This window comes from Notolabrus celidotus, chromosome 24 (assembly GCF_009762535.1).
Source record: "Notolabrus celidotus isolate fNotCel1 chromosome 24, fNotCel1.pri, whole genome shotgun sequence".
Classification (NCBI taxonomy): domain Eukaryota; kingdom Metazoa; phylum Chordata; class Actinopteri; order Labriformes; family Labridae; genus Notolabrus; species Notolabrus celidotus.
The window spans coordinates 3,798,629-3,818,040 of record NC_048295.1 but is presented as its reverse complement, the minus strand read 5'-3'; the positions used below and the strand labels follow the sequence as shown (position 1 = coordinate 3,818,040).

The following is a 19,412-nucleotide window of genomic DNA, read 5'->3' as shown; positions in this document are numbered from 1 at the left end:
CATGTGTGAATAGCGCAGCAGCTTGATGCATGGTGCCGCTGCGTCGTCCGTCAGCCCGCCTGCAGGGACGGCATCTGCCACAGATTAGAGCACCAACCTCTCAGCTGACGATTCATCAGAGCTTTATCTCCACGTCTTCTGCTGACAGTAACAGTTTATTCTCCACCTCTCACGCTCTTTTGTCAAAGCGAGGAGTAAATGCGCTCACTAAACTTCAAGCAGCCGTAATAAAAGCTCAGGACGGTGTGTTTTTGATTTACTGGAGCGTGCCTGGTTTGCATAAACGGGCGCAGGAGAGATGTAACAATAATTGAGGTCGCACGGATCCATTACTGATGCCAAAGAGGCTGATTCACAACTACCTTGTATTTCCCTTTGATGATGGCCTCGAACAGACGCTCCTTGGTGCCGTAGAAAGGAAGGCATCCAGACAGGAGGATGAAGAGGATGACTCCACATCCCCACACGTCCACAGGTTTGCCATATGGCTCCCTCTTCACGACCTCAGGGGCCATGAAGTGGGGAGTGCCCACCCGACCTGAGGGAATCAAGCAAGAACACACGTTTAAAAAGTGCTGAAGATGGTGTTGCATGACACTAAAGCCTGGAATGTGGGTTCAGACTGTGCTCATGTGTGATGATTTCCATGAATTCTGCAAAGTCTGCAACTTTCTGCAGCTGTGTGGCTCTTTCTGCTTTTCATCATGTGGACTTTGCAACCCAAAAGAAAACCTCTCTACTTTTAAGAGTAGACTTCAAACTTTCCTTTTTGATAAAGCTTATAGTTAGAGCTGGATCAGGCTTGGACCAGGTCTTAGTTATGCTGCTATAGGCTTAGACTGACACACTGGGATCCTATCTCACCCCCTTCCCCCCACCCCCCTCATCATTTACTTTAAACTCTATCCGTCCCATTAAAGTTCCTAACCATAGACCTTTCTGGAGTCCCTTAGCTCTATCACTGTTTCCTTTACGTGCATGATGATGACGACAAGAGGTTAAAAAGAGGTGACGCTGCTCACTCTTCCAAAATAAAGGTACTAAGAGTTCTTCTAACACAGCAGATTTTAAAGTGCATTGACTCCAACATCCCCTCTCCCCTTTGGTCTTCAGACTGTGGGAAAAACCTGGAGCTGCAGCAAAACAATTACTCAGGTCTGAGACATTACTCACCTTCTAACCACAGTCACATGTTTTCTCTGAACACCGCTTACTAACTCTGATCCACAGCCAAGGTTCCCTCTTTGCAGAAAATGAACCACCATCCTTTAAGTGATGGTCTAATTCTTCTGTGCAGAGTGAGAGAGCATGCAGGAGGACAAAAAAGTACAATCCTTACCTCCCGCGACTAATCCGGACTCCCCCAGCTGGATTGCGACTCCAAACCCTCCCAGCTTGACGGGGGCAGAGTTCTCCTTGGAGGCCAGCAGCACACAGTGAGGCTGCAGAGAGGAAGCAAGATGCAGTAAAGTTAATGTGGGTGTATTTAATGAGGAAGAAGAGGAGTTGTATTAATCTGTTAAAGTGACTTATAGGCAGAGGAACACCTCTGTGCAGAGCTTTGCTTTACTTACTATGCAAAAGTGCAACGTCCCATAATTTGAGCGTTGGTTAATGAACCTCAGTTTCGCATTGACAAGAGTACGTGCAGAACTGTAACCACAGTATTTATTAAGATGCTGCTTTAGAGAGGAAACAACTCCTGCAGCAGGATCTGGTCGTGCAAATGAATATGTTTTAACCACATTGTTAAGATGCACTTATGAGAAATAAAGTCAGATTAATTCGATCTAATCACGAATCTGTGATGCTATTTTGATCAACGAAGATGTCCAGTTTCTAAACATAAGGCCCACAACATACTCTACTTCATTCTTTCTGCAACTTAGTCAAGTGCAACTTTTCAAGCAACTCTTACTTCTTTTTCAAACTGGGAGGATGGACAGAAGAAATTGAACCCAATCATGATAACATCTTTTTCAATATCGCCCAGCTCTAGCTGCATGTGTGAACGCAAACAAACATTTTGCACCAGACTCGTTGGAACCAGGTCCCTTAAAGTTTGCAAGAAGTCGAGGTCTGTCAAAGTGAGAACAAAGCAGGTGATATTATCTATGTTATAATTATTATATATTCAGCTACAGAGATCGTGTTTTTATCATGCAACTGCTGCAAAGCTAGCTTTATCTTCATGCATGTGATGAAGCTGTATCATACTCTTCCTGCTTGCTAGAGCTTTATATACTCGTGCCAGTACTGTAAATATGTGTACTTTCATCCCAGCAAACGTATCAGTTTTATAAAATTTGCATAAGCAGAGTCACGGCTGATTTGGCAGACAGGTTGGTGTAGCTAAAAGCCCCACTTCTCTGCATTTGTTAAGGTTGATCTAAAATTAGTGCATGTGTGGAGGAGGCTAAAAGTCAAAGTCTAGCTAATCTTCCTATGTCCTGAACTAAATTAACACCCGTCTCTTGAATCCCTCTTCAGTTCCAATATCTATTTAAACTTAGATGAGTCGTTGGCAACCCTGATTTTCCTCCTGAGTCCTATTTGTTCAGGATTAATATCACAGAGGAGGATAGGAGATAAAATATCTGCTGTGCCCCGCGGTTAGTAAACCCGGTGCTAAGCTACAACAGGTGGTTCATAAAACACAATGTATTCAGAGGGAAATCTATGTGAGCTGTACGATATAACTTACTTCTTATTAAAGTTATTTAACGCTGAAGTCTCGAATGACTCAGCCAGCAAGATGCTGCTGTGTCTTCACAAGCTTGCAGGCTATGACCTCTTTTCAGTTCCTTCACAGGTATTTGGACTCGTGCTGATGTTATCTATATATTCTCACATACATTCAAAGTGAGCATGCAAAACATCAATGATGCTGCAGAGAGATATCACTTTCTCAGCATCCTTCCATGCTCAGAGAACTCCTGCCGCATTTCAAAGGGACAGTGCAGAGTAGGGCAGTGTGTGACAGACGCAGGAACAAGGGGAGTGTCTGTGTGTGAGTGTGTGAGTGTGTGAGTGTGTGAGTGTGTGAGTGTGTGAGTGTGTGAGTGTGTGAGTGTGCTCAGTGGTGGTGGGCTCGCTTCCTCTGCACATTTTTCTATTTCTCGTAACATTGGTGACACTGTGGTATAGGTTTAGGGGAGGGGGGGTGGAGCTTGTAAGATCACAGCATCTGCGGAGTAAGGCAGAAAACAAGAAGCAGAGGAAGGACGACCCGGCAGACTGAGCAGACTCATGAGAGGATAGAGGGTGAGAAGAAGAGCTTTTCAAGAAGAAGAGGAAGAGCAGACAGTGAGGAGTCCGCCGGATTTATGAGTCATCCCGAGACGGCTGAGAAAGGTGAAGACGGGAGAAGAATAAGTGTTAAGATAGCGTTATATAACTACAGCGCTTATTCTCATAATGTATTCTTTATTGCAGTTTAATGGAGGATGATAACAACTTGGACTGCTCACTTAAACTGCAGCTGTGCTGAAAGAAGAGGGGATACTGATGGTGAGTGTTTCTGCCTGAATCTGAACATCTGAGACTCCTCATGGTCTATATAGCCAAAAACTACACTTCAGGACTTCAATATCTCACCTCTGGAGCTCCTCTTTTGTGCTGTGCTGCACGTTTTACTGTAATTTCCGTTATACATGTGTGACCTTCACAGCTTTAAACCACGTTACACCCTGCCCTGTGCGTTACTCACTTTCATAATGTGCGCACTTGGCCTTTCTTGCCCTTCACCCTTCAGACTCTTCCCAGAAGGTGCCAACAAGGGGAACTTTTTTTTTGCTTATGTTGATGACTTTTACAGGGTGCATTTTCAAATGAGTCAATTTGCAACCTTTTCTCAAAGTTTCTGCTCCACACTTGTGGTTCTTAAAATGTCAAAATACCAAAAAAGAATTTAACATTTCCCATCATTTGAAACTTTTTTGTTTCATCTAATGAAAGTGAATTGTCATCATCAAATAATTTCAAATTAAATTAAATTAAATTAAATCAGATATTAAAGAAATTGAAAGCGGGATATGTATACTCAATATTTTGCACAAACTAAAATGTTAAATATTTTATTTTACATTATTATGAGGTAAAGTAAAAAAATCTAGAATTTTTTTGAAAATATAAAAATATTTTAAATGACTTTTACTAATTTCAGTTATTAAGAAAAATGTACTTTTTCCAATATTTTAAATTTCTAAAAATGCTTTTATTTTATTTCTTTATATTAAACAAGACAAATTAAAAGCCTAAAGATTAATTTCTCTTCTTAAATGAAATTAAAATTAAAAACTGATGCAAAGCAAATATGGTTGAACACTTCTATTATTCTTTTAAATTAAATATTTGTTGTTTAGTTGTTGAAATGTTCTCTTTTTTAGGAGTAGAGTGAGAAAAAAAAGGTGAAAAATGCTTGATTAACTCATCTTCATTAGAAATTAAATGTTAGCAGTATTTTTTTTATTATGATGTAATTTTTTTTAAGTTTCTTTGAATTATTTTCAGCCTTGAAACTTATACATTTTGAGTATGTCTCATTTTTTGAATTTTAGATAATAAAAATAATTGTATTTGTAGAGCACTTCTTAAAAAGAGGTTACAAAGTGCATTACATGGGCAGCAAAATAAAGGATCAATAAATCAAACATATTTTAAAAGACATACAATTCCCTTAAAACAACTCTAAAGGAATTAAATTATTTCAAATATACATTCATTAAAACTCAAGTAAATAAATCAAATAAAGGTCACAGCATTTGTCTCTAAAGGTCACATCACAGCTGCTCGCTTCTGTTTTAACGTCATCATCACACAAAACCACATGATAACCTGAAAAGATGAGTCTGTGTAAAACCCAAAGACCAGCTGGACCGCTCTTTCTGTAACACTGTTCCCTCCTTCTCTTTCAGACCCACAATGACTCCCTTCACCTCCACCTCTCCACCCTTCTTCACTCTGTCAGCCTCTGCACCACACAACTCCTCTCCTCCTGTTACGATGACACCCAACGTCTCCGCCACCTCCATCTCCGCCTACTCAACGGTCTCCCAGAACCACACGGTGTGTTCGTTTGATGATGCGGCCCTCCGCCTCCCTCTGGCAGTCATGTACTTGCTGTTCTTCCTCTTCGGTCTTGTGGGGAACCTCTTCGCCTTGTGGGTCTTCCTGTTCCTGCACTCAAGCCGCAACTCTGTGCGGGTGTTTCTTATTAACTGTGCTGTGGCTGACCTGGTGCTTCTGGCGTGCCTGCCCTTCAGAGTGTTCTACCATGTAAACGGAAACAAGTGGGTGTTGGGATCTGTGGCGTGTAAGGTGGTGGGGAACCTGTTCTACATGAATATGTACATCAGCATCACACTGCTGGGGTTCATCAGCCTGGACAGATACTTGAGGTTGAAGGGGAAAAGCCGAACGCGGAGAGGCATGAGGCTGACGCTGTGGGGGCACAGCTGGCCGTGGAGCTGGGTGGCGTGCGTGGCTCTGTGGGGTCTGTCACTGATGGGTCTGCTGCCGATGATCGCCACAGCCGAGGACAGAGAGAACAGCGGCCAGTGCTTCCAGTACAGGCAGCGCAGCACTAAAGCCAAAGGGAAAGCCTACTTCAACGCAGTGCTGGTGGTTTTGTTCTGGCTCGTCTTCATCATGCTCGTCGTCTCTTATGCTAAGATCGCTTCCCAGTTGCATAGGGTGTCACGGGACAAGCCGGACCTCCCTAACGCGCAGAGGTACGGAAGAACTGCCAAGAAGTCCTTCTTCGTCCTCTTCCTGTTCACAATCTGCTTTGGACCGTATCACGCCTTCCGCCCCGTCTACATCCTCTCACAGCTCAGCGGATCTGTATCTTGTGATTACTTGCAGCTGGTCGACCGCACCAATGAAGTTATGCTGTTACTGTCCGCCTTCAACAGCTGCCTGGACCCTGTCATGTACTTCCTGCTGTCAGGCTCCGTACGCAAAGCCGCCCTGCAAGCACTCGGACATCGGCTGGGTCACCGGCTGCTCTTCCTGAACGACGCGACTTCAAACAGCTCCACCATGGAGTTCAGACGAGGGTCGGCGCCCAACGCCGGACTCAACAACGCCGGACTCAACAACGCCTCACTCACCCCGAGGACAAGCATCTGTGTCATCAACTCCAACCTGGTCCGCACTGCACTGACCACGCTGCCCCCTAGTGGCCGACAGTGAACACATGTTTGACAATTCATACACATAACTAATTCTTGTTTTATAATAAAGATGTTTTATTACTGTGAATATCTGTTTGAGAGATTAACACCTGAATGAGAGACTGACTAGACCGCAGAGTCTGAGGAGATGTGCTTCAGTGAATATCACAACTGCAGCTTTTCATAGACAGCACTTCCTTTCCTATGAATGCAAGATGTGCATATATTCCTTCTTTACACTCTTCATTGAGTAAATTACTTGCAGTTTCAAACAGTTTTGGGATCTGGCCAAATGAATCCCCTCAATCAGAAGCTATGACATAGCTCTATTGACTGCAGAAATGATGGTGCAAATAAATTAAACTTTTTGTCCTGAATAAAGCCGACACATCGCTCTTTGCCCGTCACTCCATGAGCAGAATATACACTAGTTGTGTGACATGATCACACAAACACAGGAACTGATACAGGCATCAGAGGACAGTTTTAGTGTGTGACCTTTTGGCTCCAAAAATTAACACCCTCCCCGTTGTTTACTTCCTGCATAGTTGCACATAACAACACGACTTTCAGCTTTAATGCAGTCATGTCCACATCTGTCCCACAACAAGACAAAAGGATGTGAAATAGCAACTTAAATGTTGTGTATTAATGTCAAGTAATAAAAATATTGTTTGTCATTTGTATTATTCTTAACCATCCCCAAAATGTCTCAAATTAAAGACCTCCCACGTCAAGATGTTTTATCAACTTTAAGGATTAGCAGGAGCTCTGTGATGGCGATATGACTGTCAGCGTTTATGCAGAAGGTGATCCAACAGTGCCATCCAAAAATGTCTCAAATAAAAGACCTCCCATGTAAAAATAAGACTTTTTACTACAGTTATGATCTTATAAAACTGTATTTAGCATGAGCTCTGTGATGGAGAGATGAAGAGTCCAGGTCTTGATGTCTGTGTTCTCACTACAGTCGTGTCTTTTTTGGTATTGGTATTGATATTCTGAACTAAAGATGATCAGTCAGTTTAACTTGGACTGTAAACCTTCTCGACTCTCCTGAATTAACTTGACGGCGTTACAAACCACCCATCTGGCACATTCAAAACAAACCCCAGTCAGCATGTATCCGAGTGTGACCCACCAGCACACAGAGCTATTAGTTGACACAGAAAACAAGGCTCCCCTTCGGGGAGTGTGTTGTTAAATGGCTGGTGTGTGGATCAGGGGCCTGGTTCAGGACTGCTCCATCTGGTGTGGTGGTGTTTGTCGCCTGTGTTAGATTGCTAATCCTGCTGAATCACTGGTTGATGCTAATCTATGGTGACCAGACGTCACTGTTTGGACAGGATTGTCCTGGTTTCAAGCTGGGTGTCCTGACAAATACCACACTTACACTTAATTGTCCCTGTTTGCAAGAGCTGCAACCAGACTGACCCCTTTTCTGTTTTTTTACATAATTCCAATAATATTTATATATTAAGGAGTGGCTTTTTTTAGTTTTTAGACATACTTTTAAAGTTATGCGTTATTAATTTTATTAAATAAGTCAAAGAAAATATAAAAACAATGCACCAAACCTCTGATTTAATCTCTGATGTAATCCTGACTAATCCATCAAATGATACATAAATAAATCAACTGTTTTGATTAGACATTTATTATTTTTTAAAGCAAAAATATCAAACATTCACCAGATTAAGCTCCTTAATTTAACGTTTTCTTCATCTTTATAGATTGTAATGAAGACGATATTGTTTGCTGGGACTAAAAGGTATTTGAATACATCTTTATGAACATGTTTCAGCCCTTGACACTTGATCATCCTTTCTTTATACGTATATTTATTTAGGCCTGGCACTGAGTAAACTCACACTGAACTGTGTGGGGAACCTTAAAGAGACACACGTGGTGGTTAGAGTGTGAAAGAGCTCACCTTCACATCACGATGAATCACATTGTTGTCATGGCAGTACCGAAGGGCCTCCAGAATCTGCCTCATGTAGTGGCTGGACGGACAAACAAATAAAGAAGAGGAGATTATGAAGAGTGTTTTTCTCTTTTCAGCTTCATTAATATATTTAAATGTTAAAGTCTGCTCACCTTGCTACTGCTTCGCTGTACACGAACCCGGCGTCAGCTCTCTTCACGATTTCAAAACACAGATCAGCTCCGTCCATGCTGAGGAGAGAGAAAGAGGAAGATCAGAGACAGAGGAAGTCAGTTTTGAGTCAGTGATTTATAGAAAGCAATTCACACAAACAACAACTTTCCAACTCGTGTTCAAACAGAGAATATCAATCCCCGTCCGTCAGGGAGCCGTTTTACAACCTGCTGTCACTGCATAAACATGGAGGCACTATATTTTCATTACGGCACTTCTGAGCCGGCGCAGTCCCCGGGGAGGCTTTCAGGAGAATGTGGGACACAGATTTATGCCATAAAATCCACACAGAGGAAACTAATTAACCAGGCGAGTTGATTAAAAAATTACATTTACTACATTAAGCTGCGGGGAGAAGTGGAGAGCCGCTCCCTCGTTCTGAGCCGTCTCCCGTGGACTTTTATATTGAACAGTGATGCTTTAGATCGCAACATGCTATAATCATTACTGAGCAATTAGGCAGAGCAAGACTCTCATGAGCAGAGTTCTACGAAGAGAATATAGTCTCTTTCATTTATGCATTTCATAAGATAAATAAAAAGAGGATATATTTTAGTATGGGAGGTCCAGCCTTCAGTTTTCAGACCCCTTTCCTTTGGAATCATCTACTGGTCAGGGTCTGGGAGGCAGACACCCTCTCTACTTTTAAGGGTAGGCTTCAAACTTGCCTTTATAATAAAGCTTATAGTTAGAGCTGGATCAGGCTTGGACCAGGTCTTAGTTATGCTGCTATAGACTTAGACTGACACACTGGGATCCTGTCTCTCTTCTCTGTCTGTCTGTCCCTTACTTTAACTCTCCCTGTCCCATTAAAGTTACTAACCATAGACCTTTCTGGAGTCTCTCTCTCTCTCTCTCCCTCTATCCCTCTCTCCAACACGGTGTCAGCAGATGTGTGTCTAACATGAGTCTGGTCCTGCTGGAGGTTTCTGCCTGTTAAAGGAAGTTTGTCCTTCAGACTGAGTCCTTTCTGTATGACGGGACTGGATCTGATCCTGTCTTGATGTTTGGTTCCATGATGCCATTTTTTATGGCCTTGTTAGATCGAAATAAAACAAAAAAAATGTCACCGTTTTTGGATCATAATTACTTGATATTTGTCCCGGTGTAGAGCTCACCAAAGTGTCTCTAATGTCTACTATGTGAGTTTTCATACCTTACACAGCACTTGTTTCGTGTTTCAGTACAAAGTCTGTAACCACTTAAACGAGGGGGCTGATCGTGTTGGTTAGAGGGTGTGAAATAAGCACAGCAACCTGCCGCTATGTGCCGTTAAATTTAGTCTGTGGCTGTTACATCAGTCGACATTTCAGCCACTTGAGCAAGTTGTCACAAACCGCCTATTGTTTCCAAGCCCTCAACATACACACTAAAACAGAGCCGGGTATTTGAGGCTACTGGGAGAGGCATCTAACCGACAGAAAGTATGTAACCTGATTTTGAAGAAAGACTCACAATTCAAAGACCATGTAGAGCATGCCATCAGAGCTGTAGGTCTCCAGGAGCTCCACGATGTGAGGGTGCTTCAGCATGTGGCAGATGCTGGCCTCTCGCTTCAGATCTGAAAGAAGAAAGGAAACAGTAATTCAGTTTTGTGCACACACCCCAAAAAAGTCACATTTTCATATTTTTTTTAATGTTTTTACACAAAGATTTTAAGCTTGTAATGTAACAGACGACAGAAACTAACTGAATTATGCTTTTCATTTCTTTAATTTCATTGTGCGCTTCCTCTATCGACACATTCACAGACTTTATGTCCTCGTTTGTTTCAGTAGTTCCTGTATTTTACGTCAAACTCGAACAAATGTGGTTGTTAAATCTCAGCGCTGAGGGACAGTTGTGATTTCCTGCAGAATGCATCGTGCGAATGAGACACAAATGGAGAGAAGAATGAGTTTTTGGGGGCTTCTGTTTTCATTTCGTCCTCACTGATGCGAGACGACAACAGCGACAGATGTTTGATAAAGATGAAACCAGACTACATTGAAAAAATAGCTGGTTTAAGCTCCTATGAAACATGAGTTGCAGGTGAGGTTGAGGCTTTTGTGGGGACTACAAATGCACAAATATCACAAACAAATGGGTCATTGACAAATAAGACTGTCTGGTGTAACTTTTGCACTTTCTAGCAAGATCATGCATGTGATTTTAAACATTCTAAACAGGAGATTCATGATAAAATATAACATTTACAGTTGCATTGGTTGCACTGGAAAGTGTTCTCATCCACGTATGAGTTGAAAAAGCGATTCTATTATTATTTAAGAGAGATCTACAAACCTTTTAACTAATCTATGATAATCAGTCGGGGTGCTCTGAATTATTGAATATGTTGAAGTCCATTATGACTACTTCATTTCAAAATAAAAGGCCCATGAGTACGGTTGTGCCGCCTTGACATTTGAGAACATGCAACTTTTTTTAAATAATCTCAGGAGCCTCTAAACTATTGATACATGCAAAATTATGTTTATTTCAAAGCTCTCATCTATAAAATCATGTCATAGTGTTTTAATTTGAATATATTATTCTTAAAATATATTTTTTATAGGGTTTTAAGTCAGTTCACTTGCTCAGACAGTTGCGCCACCTTACATTTTCAGGGTTTGATACCTAAAAATAAAATAAATCTTGTTATGTGGGTGTACTTAAATGTATTCAAAATAAGCAGGTTTTATAGAATCAATTGATGTCTATTTTGAAAGCTCCCTGATGCAGAGACGCTCACTTGTTGCTCCTCCATGTTTTTGTTGAATCACTTCATGTCCTGAAAATCCAAAGAGGATACATCCAGACACATCCTCCCTCCTCACTTCACACCTCTACAGACTTCCCACTTCTCCTTTCCGCCACCAGAGGGAGGTGCGAGGCACAAACACACAGACACACACACTGGGATTCAATCCTGTGGAGGCGCTGAGGGGAGTGTTTTGTTCCACAAGATGTAGCACCACTAGAATCGGTTTTAATTGCACGCATAAATGCACATCTGGCTCGCACTCATCAACACAATCCCCTCTAATTATCACCGTATGCAGATGACACTGCAAACACGATTACAACATGACGCCGGCATTCCTTGTGTTGTGATTGCCTCGTAAAAGGAAAACAGCACTGAAGGGAAGTACAGTGTCCCCCCCCTCTCCCTCTTTAAGAACACAATGCTGGATGTAACGACCCACAACAGGCCAGACCAGTGATAAGACCGAGACCGCTGAGGAAGCAGACAGACGTAATGTGCAGTTGTTGAGCTCCTCACTCCATAAAAACCTCATTTACACACTCCACTCCCCATCTGCAAGTTTACTGATCTCTATGTGTGTGTGTGTGTGTGTGCTCATCGTGTCGTGACAGACCAGTATCATTATGCAACACAGAGAAACGACACTGTGTCCCTACTACAGAGCCCCCATTCTACTGTTCCTTTGCTTTCATTATTCCTCTCCTCTCTTACGCTCGTCCTCGGCCCGTCTCATCGAGTATCTATTCTCAAATTTAACAATGAGGCCCTGTGTCGGCCCTGCTAAGGGGACACTGCTCAGACCAAGGGAGAGAGAGAGAGGCCTGCTCACTGGGCCAGCTTCAGATCAAGACCGGGTGGAGGTTCAACTCTGCTTTGTGACGCAACGAGGAATACGTTTGCTCAATTTTAAGGTCCGTCATGACTCTCATGTTTGTATTTTATGAGCTTTAATGTATGAGGAGCAAAAACAGGAGGATGTAAACTGAGACTTCAGAGTCTGGATGATATTTCAGGACAGAAGTTGTTAAATATTCCAGTAAAAAGAGCGAGTCTAGACCAGACTCTTTGTTGAAGTCTGAAACACTAAAGTAGATTTCAGTATCGTGATTTTTACGACTTATTTGTGTCTATTTTGGGATGAGCTATGAGGTTTGATTTCTTAAAACGGCACTGGAACATGTCAAACAAACTGCGTTGAACTGAGGCAGAAGCTTAAGTACGTAAACCCTATGATTGGTCTACTTCCTGCATTTACACTTCCATAATCTGACGTCTCCTCTCTTTTCCTCCTCTTAATAATTGCTGTATGATAAAAAGCAACATGTATCAGCTCCCTTGTCTCCTAAGTTCCTCTGAGTCGCTGCTGTGGAAGTGCTTGACTCCAGTCTGCCTGTCTCTTACTTTAACTCTTCCTGTCCCATTAAAGTTACTAACCATAGACCTTTCTGGAGTCCCTGAGCTCCCTTGTCTCGTAGGTTCCTCCTGCTGTGGACGTGCCAAGGTGGATTAAGACTGAGTCCTGTCTGTAAGATGGGTCTGGATCTTATCCTGTCTTGATGTTGGGTCTTTGTTAATAATAGAACATAGAGACTCGTGGAGGCTCTTGTAGGAGTTTGGTGTTTGTAACATAAATAAATAACACCTTGCTGTGTGCAGGCGTTCGTTTGTTCAGTCGTCAGGGGGAGTGATGAATTACCTTCCTGATTTGTTCATTACCTAAACTCATAGAATACATCTAACTCATAAAACTGAAAATTGCTTTATTGTATTCTTTCTCTGCGATTCAACATCAACAAAGCCCCAGTGTTGATTAAGAGTGCTCACCAGTTCATTCCTTTTATTCATCCATCTACAAATCCAGACGCTCCGTCAGTCTGCTTTTGTCCAATACTCCCCGACTCTTAATTACACCATTAATCACCCGCACGTCCAGCGACTCCCTCACGAGCTCACGCATGCACACACACAAACATATTCACATATATATATCTGCAGGTACGTGTCGCTCGGCTCAGTCTCGACTTTGTGCTGATGTATATTCTTTTTAATAAGCTACGTGGTCTCAGGAAACCACTCTCCATGTCTGGCTGCGCTCCAGTTCTCTACTTTGCCCCGCGCTCATTCCTGCACTCGTGACTTTTCTTAAAATGTCAGAGATGTGGGAGAGAGGAGAGAGATTTGTTCGTTAGGTGAAACTCCAGGTTAGAGGACGCACGGGGTGAAACTTTTACTTTGCTTTACTTTTATTACGCTCACACTGAGACGTGTATTATCATGTAAAACTCTCCATTTCTGTTCTTTTCCCCCTCCACAAAAGAATATTACACACTGGCTTTCATTAGCTGCGACTCTGACACGATGACGGCTAACACTCCTGACAGCAATAAGAAAACAGAAAAATTTGTAGAGCTTAAACAGTCATTCCTTTAACCAATTAGTCAGTTAGCAGTGAATTAATTATCAAACATTTGAATATCTGAATTTTCAAAGTCTTCAAAGAAGCAACAATGAGGCAAAGGATGAATTTATGAATACACTTATAATCAGCTGGTTCTGCAGACGATGTCGGCTGTGAAGTTCTCCTAAAGTCTGTTGCTTCTAGTGAACAGGACTCGTTTAAAAGGATGTTAGTGACTCATTTCTAAGCGTTATAACCAGAAATTAAAATTCTGACAACTCTAAAGGGACAGAAAAGTCCAGATTGAGCACAGGTTTCTGAATCACTTCAGGTGAATGATATTACTGTCACTCCCTGAGTCTATTCCAATGTCAGGAATGCTTCCATTATTTATTTAAGGCCTTCTACGTCCATCTGGTCACCACACATTCTGCAGGATGGCTTCATTTTACAACGTCTGTTAGAGGGAGAGTAGGAAACAAAAAGCATGCAGGTGCATTCAGCCTTCAGAGCTAAAGATAAACAGTCACAGGAACACGATTTTGTACCAACATCCAAAAATATTCAGGACATTTTTTTGGGAAACACTGGTGTAAATCTCTGCTTCCACTGTTTCTCCTCCATTGGGTCATTTCCTTATCTTGCTGTTATTGGCTACCAGGCTAATCTCTGACTGGGGCATCACAGATGGCACAAAGTGGACGCCAACTTTAGCACCAACACACACCTATGATGAGTCTCTGTTTCTCTCTTATGCACACACACACAGGCCGCAGCATGACAAAGCATCGAACCCCATGGTGAGACATGATTCAATACACGTGAACACACCACAAATACATGTAGTCCCAATATATCACCGGCGTACAGCATGACGCTGGAGCAGGATTCACATGTAAGATAAAGTTTCCAAAGATGTAATCTTTGTCTCAAAGAGTAATTCCCTGTGATTGACAACATCCCCGACTACTATCCCCTCTCCTCCTGGCTCCGTTAACGCCACCCATCTGGCGCCGTGAGTGCACAACAAACAACGCTCCAAAGACTTAATCAGAGGCAACAGTTCCAAACCGGGTCAGGTGTGTTTCTCACCTTCTGTGCTGAGTCCAGGGCTGGAGGTGAAGCTGGCCACGTCCACGATCTTCACGGCAAACTGCTGGCCCGTGTCCCTGTTGATGCAGCGCCTCACCACGCTGAAGGGACCCCTGCAACACACACACACACAAACATGCAAAAGTTAGATGCAGGAATAGCTTTACATGCAGCTGCCAAAACAGCATAATCCACACACACACACACACACTACTGAGTGCAACACAGACATGATGCCATTCTGGAGAACATTGTACATTTGCAGAGGTTGGTCTTAGCCTCTGTGCTTGTGCCAGTTTGAATTATAGAGCTGCGGTGTGCAGCACAGCTGTAAAACTAAAATAAAAGCTTTATTATAGAGAGACCTGAGCAAGGGAGAACGACTCTGCAAGGTTTATTTCGGGGTAAATGAGGTGGCATATTTATTACGAGGTCCTGTTTCCAGACATATGGAAGCTATGAAGGATGTTTCGTGTCCTGCGTTCAGCACAGGGGGATGAGAAGTCCAGATATGGCTTGCTGAAGACATATAGCTACATTATAATAAGACGATGAATGACTGCTCTGATTTATGCTTAATGCTTTTTAACTCTGCATGTTTACATTTTAGGAACGGGATGGAATCAAAAGTATAAAATGCATGTTTTCACAATATTTGCATGCAGTCCAATGATGCTAGGCTGGCTTTAAGCTACTATTAGATTAGTTAAAGCAAAATTAGTGATAAAAATAACAGATTTTTTAATGTGTTTTGATTCAGGAGGAGGTTAGAGTTGCAAAGCAGTGTTGTGCAGAACTAAAAAAGCATCAGATAGACATAGAACCTCTGTCTTTTTGTTAATTTGGCACATTTGATGTTATTAACTCCCTTTTTCCACACAATCCTTCTCCTTCTGACACAACCATGCAACTCTGCAAACAGTGCAACTCTCACTTCATGGACCTCCTCACAAACAGCTTTTTATTGCACTATTTTTGCACATATATGATACGTATTTGTCAGTATGCAAAGGCTGTAAGAATGAGGTTCAATCGGTCACTCAGTGGTGGGAGCAGACGCTTGAAGTCGAGACATTTGCACATTGTCTGTCCCGTCCACACGCCCTGCTGTGTCACAGCTGTCTCCACATCTCCAAGAAGCCACCAGAGACAGAAACACTGTGACACCCCTTTAACTCAGATAAAGAGGCCTCCATTAGCTGGTGTTGGTTCAGCTCTGTGAGTAAATTAACTTTCCTCACTGTGTTAGTTTGAAACAAACTGTAAAAGTTCCCTGTTTAAAGCTTTGTGTGCGTACACGAGCAGCAGCTGATTCCCACATTCGTCTCTCACATCTGCTGTAATGATTAACCCGAACAAACAAACGCAGCCAGCATGTGTGCAGGCTGTGAGGCCGAGAGAGGCGTAAAACACAACACTTCTCCTCTTCAGGGTCCATGAGAATCCTGCTGCTGATCTGACAACCCCCCCGTGACCTTTGCCCTCTGCGGTTGATGTGCTGCAGCAGCTGTGTTTCTTATTAAAAGAGGCGTGGTGTGCAGCATGAGGGGGCTGCAGTCCAACCTTTAAAAACTGTACGAAACAGTCTCAAACAGGGCCTCCAGAAGAAGATTACATCCGAGATATACGACTCTAGAGACGTCTGTGACACATCGTAAGGCTGCATTAGTTTAAGTTAAGACATTAAAACCAATAAAGACTCAACATAGCAGCATATGTCTTCAGACGCAGCGTGTGCAGGGGCTTCCAGCCAAACTGCTGCCAGCATTAACTTAGCTTGTTTAAAGATTAGGATCCTTCAGGGTCTATCTTTCACAAGACTTTTAATGCTAGTTGAATTATCCTCAGAGGTCCCTCCCACACAGAGACAAATGGATCCAGTAATCAAACCAGTAAGGACACTAAATCAAGAGGAACCAACTGGGAGAAAATCCAGAGGGGGTGTGTGTCTCTGCAGAAAGTCTGCTCTCTGTCTCGTTTTTATAATTCTCGTACTGATACGGTCGTTTTATGAGGCTCCTTATTAACAGGAAGACCAGATGACATCGCTGCCTCGCTCCTCTGCTATCTCTGTATGCAACAGACATAAATGTAACAAGTGAGGCTTTATTAGACGCTAAAATTACCTCACAAAACATCAGAATCTGCCGAAGAATGAGGAGTTTGCGTTGTAGGTTGTAGTGGCTGTGATGGAGAGCAGAGCAGAGTCACACAGCAGCCAGAAAAAAGCACGACTTCTGCAGCGAATATTAAATCCTGCTCTTTCCCAGTGTGGGTGTGTTTGTGTGTCTTTATTAGACGCTGAAATGACCTCGACGCAGGGATGAGGAGTTAGCGGTGTGGTGGCTGTGATGGAGGGCTGAGCAGAGAGACACACAGCAGCCAGAAAGAAGCGTGTCTAAAAACAATCCTGCACTTTCCCAGTGTGGCCTTGTTTCTGAGTTGTGTGCAGCATAAAATGAAACAACTTCTCTCTTTTCAGTTAGGCTGCTTTGTTTATTGTACCGGCACTCTCTCTGTACTCCATGTTGATCAACCACCGCTGCTCTCTCTTTCATTCGCTAGCAGCAGGCTCAGGTTGAAAACATGCCTTTAGATCTGTTTTCTCCATCAGCTTTGGTGCTTGTGGATACTATCGAATGTAAAAATAACAGATATTGTATCATTTCCTCCCCGTCAGAGGACGGCGGGAGTTCAATTTTGTGCTTTCATGCCCGTAGCTATTACACTCTCTGATCTTTTATAAGACATCCACCTGCAGCTCAAACAGTGGGAATCAGACGTGTACTTCGGGTGCTTTATGTGCAAGCTCGAGACTATCAACAGACTGCAGGCTGTTTTTGCCATTTTTCCAGTGTGATAGACGGTGGGATCCATCCATATTGAGTGAGAATGTCTAAGTGCTTGACTGCTAAAGATCTCGGGGAGTTAAGACAGAGGCTGCGACTACAGGGATACAAATGATGCAGTGAGAGTTAGACCGTCTTGGCACTGATCTAATGTGTGTCAATAAAACTCATTACCGCCATTAAGCAATAAGGTGAGGTTGGGTGAACCTGCCAGGTTTTATGCATCAGCCCCATTTGTATTCTTGGCTGTCAGTTCAAGGGACTGCATGCAGGATCAATCCCTGAACGGGCCTGTTTCTGGACTAAAAGAGAAGGCTGGCGCGGCTCTTTAATTTAATAAATTAGAACGCAATTCATCTCATCGTGTGGTATAAAAGAATAAATGACCATTCAGCCATGTACAGTAGCTATTATAAGAGAGTGAGTGAGTGTTGCAGAGAAAGAGAGAGTGTGTGTGTATGTATGCAAGGAAGCGGAGAGGCCGCATGCCGCTCTGACATCACTGCAGCTGTGCTGAGTGGGCTCATACAAAACGCCCACACATGGCTCACATCCGACAGCGGCAGTCATCAAACATTAGCCCAAAGTGGCAATCTTTACAGACGGCTCCTTGGCTCATTTCAGCGCTCTGCTTTATGCTAATCAAAGACTGGACCGCGTTCTGAAGATGCACAGCACGCTGGACATATAAGTCGTATTTCCTCTCACATTTTGTTCTCTCCCAAACAGGGACGGGACACAGCTGGAGCTGCAGACTGCACACCACCGGTACCGTCCTCCTGAGAGAAGCCATCTTTTGCCTCAAGCAGCATTCTGCTCTTTTAGCTGTGGCCAGCAGCTTGCATATTTCATCCGATTAGCCTGACCATAAAATTTTAGAGGGGGAATTATGTTCAGTTTTGAGCAACAGAAACATCATTTGCAGGGGTTCCTTAAGGAGGCAAACTATCTCTGCTAATCCCAAATCTGAACCCTGAGTCTCTCGTACACTGGGATCGACCATCTTCATTAAATCAAGTTGTTTCTACAAACCTAACTTGTGGTTCTGCTTTATTATGCTCGCTGCAAGCTGCACAAACTGTGACACACTCATCCAGACAGAGAGCTTCCCTCTGTGTTCCCATCCCAATATGAGAAGTAATCATGGAGGTGTTTGGAGTCACCCAAAGGACAGATTTTTAATAATATGCTAATGTGACCTAGCTTGGAGCTCGTAGTTTCCCCCGGTGAAGTTAAGTTGTGACTCTGAATCTCAAAGCTGTCATTTCTCCATCGATGAAATCCACACACAGCTACTTTGCTTGAGAGAAGTAATGATCATCTAACATGATTCAGAGGGTCTCTCACTCTTTGACTAAACCTAACCTACTGATTGGTGACATGATCCTGCACACGGCCCCCAGTTGAGGCAAGAGCCAAGACATCATCCGGGTTATCAAGTGGGTGCTTCCCTTCATCAAAACAGGTTCACAACAGTTTTAAGGAGGCTGGACAGGAAGACAAAGAGTCCTGCAGAGATGCTAGACAGGCTGTTTTGGTTAGAGCTCACCCCTGACGGATTTGGCTGCACACCCTGTCTCCCCTTACCTCCTGCATTTTAATAAGGAAAGAGAGTCTGCAGAGAGATTGAAGCAGGATGGCAAGAGCTGGGGCAGGAAACCAGTTTGGACTAGGAATGAAGGTCCATGTCAGCATTGGATTTGATAGGTATTCTAGTCAATGTGTTAACTTCCACTGGATCTGCTCCGTTGCGTTCCGGATGCGTCTCTGATCCGGCATGCCAGAGCAGATGGATCGGGACAGGGTTTGTCCTAAAGGTTTTAAGTTATGCGCTATCAGCTTCAGTTTTACCAACTTTTGATGCATGATGGAGTAAATGAGCTATAAAGTCCAGTCCAGGAAATGCACAGCTCACTTTAAACACGTGGTGCAATATAGGCTGTACAAAAGTTTTCGGTGACGGCTTGTTGTGCAGAAATCTGATCAAGTT

At 43.0% G+C, this 19,412-nt stretch overlaps 2 protein-coding genes across 10 annotated transcripts in view; one reads left to right on the top strand and one right to left on the bottom strand.

Moving 5' to 3' along the window:
* The window catches only part of LOC117807989 (peripheral plasma membrane protein CASK-like), a 46,541-nt gene that overhangs the window by 13,784 nt on the left and 13,345 nt on the right, over positions 1-19,412 (bottom strand). For 5 of the 9 annotated variants that reach the window (XM_034677360.1, XM_034677353.1, XM_034677356.1 and 2 more), the window contains 6 exons: positions 14,574-14,686; positions 9,793-9,898; positions 8,277-8,354; positions 8,110-8,182; positions 1,340-1,442; positions 360-538 (listed from right to left, as the gene is read on the bottom strand). In XM_034677360.1, coding sequence (XP_034533251.1) covers positions 360-538; positions 1,340-1,442; positions 8,110-8,182; positions 8,277-8,354; positions 9,793-9,869 — 510 coding nt within the window. In that variant the 5' untranslated portion in view covers positions 9,870-9,898; positions 14,574-14,686. The remainder of the gene's footprint in view (positions 1-359; positions 539-1,339; positions 1,443-8,109; positions 8,183-8,276; positions 8,355-9,792; positions 9,899-14,573; positions 14,687-19,412) is intronic. The other 4 variants (XM_034677352.1, XM_034677357.1, XM_034677359.1 and 1 more) reach the window with 1 other exon arrangement.
* Positions 3,135-6,910, top strand: LOC117807997 (probable G-protein coupled receptor 34). Its single transcript, XM_034677376.1, has 3 exons — positions 3,135-3,354; positions 3,436-3,510; positions 4,917-6,910. The coding sequence occupies exon 3, from the start codon at positions 4,924-4,926 to the stop codon at positions 6,193-6,195; it is 1,272 nt and encodes a 423-aa protein (XP_034533267.1). The 5' UTR covers positions 3,135-3,354; positions 3,436-3,510; positions 4,917-4,923; the 3' UTR covers positions 6,196-6,910.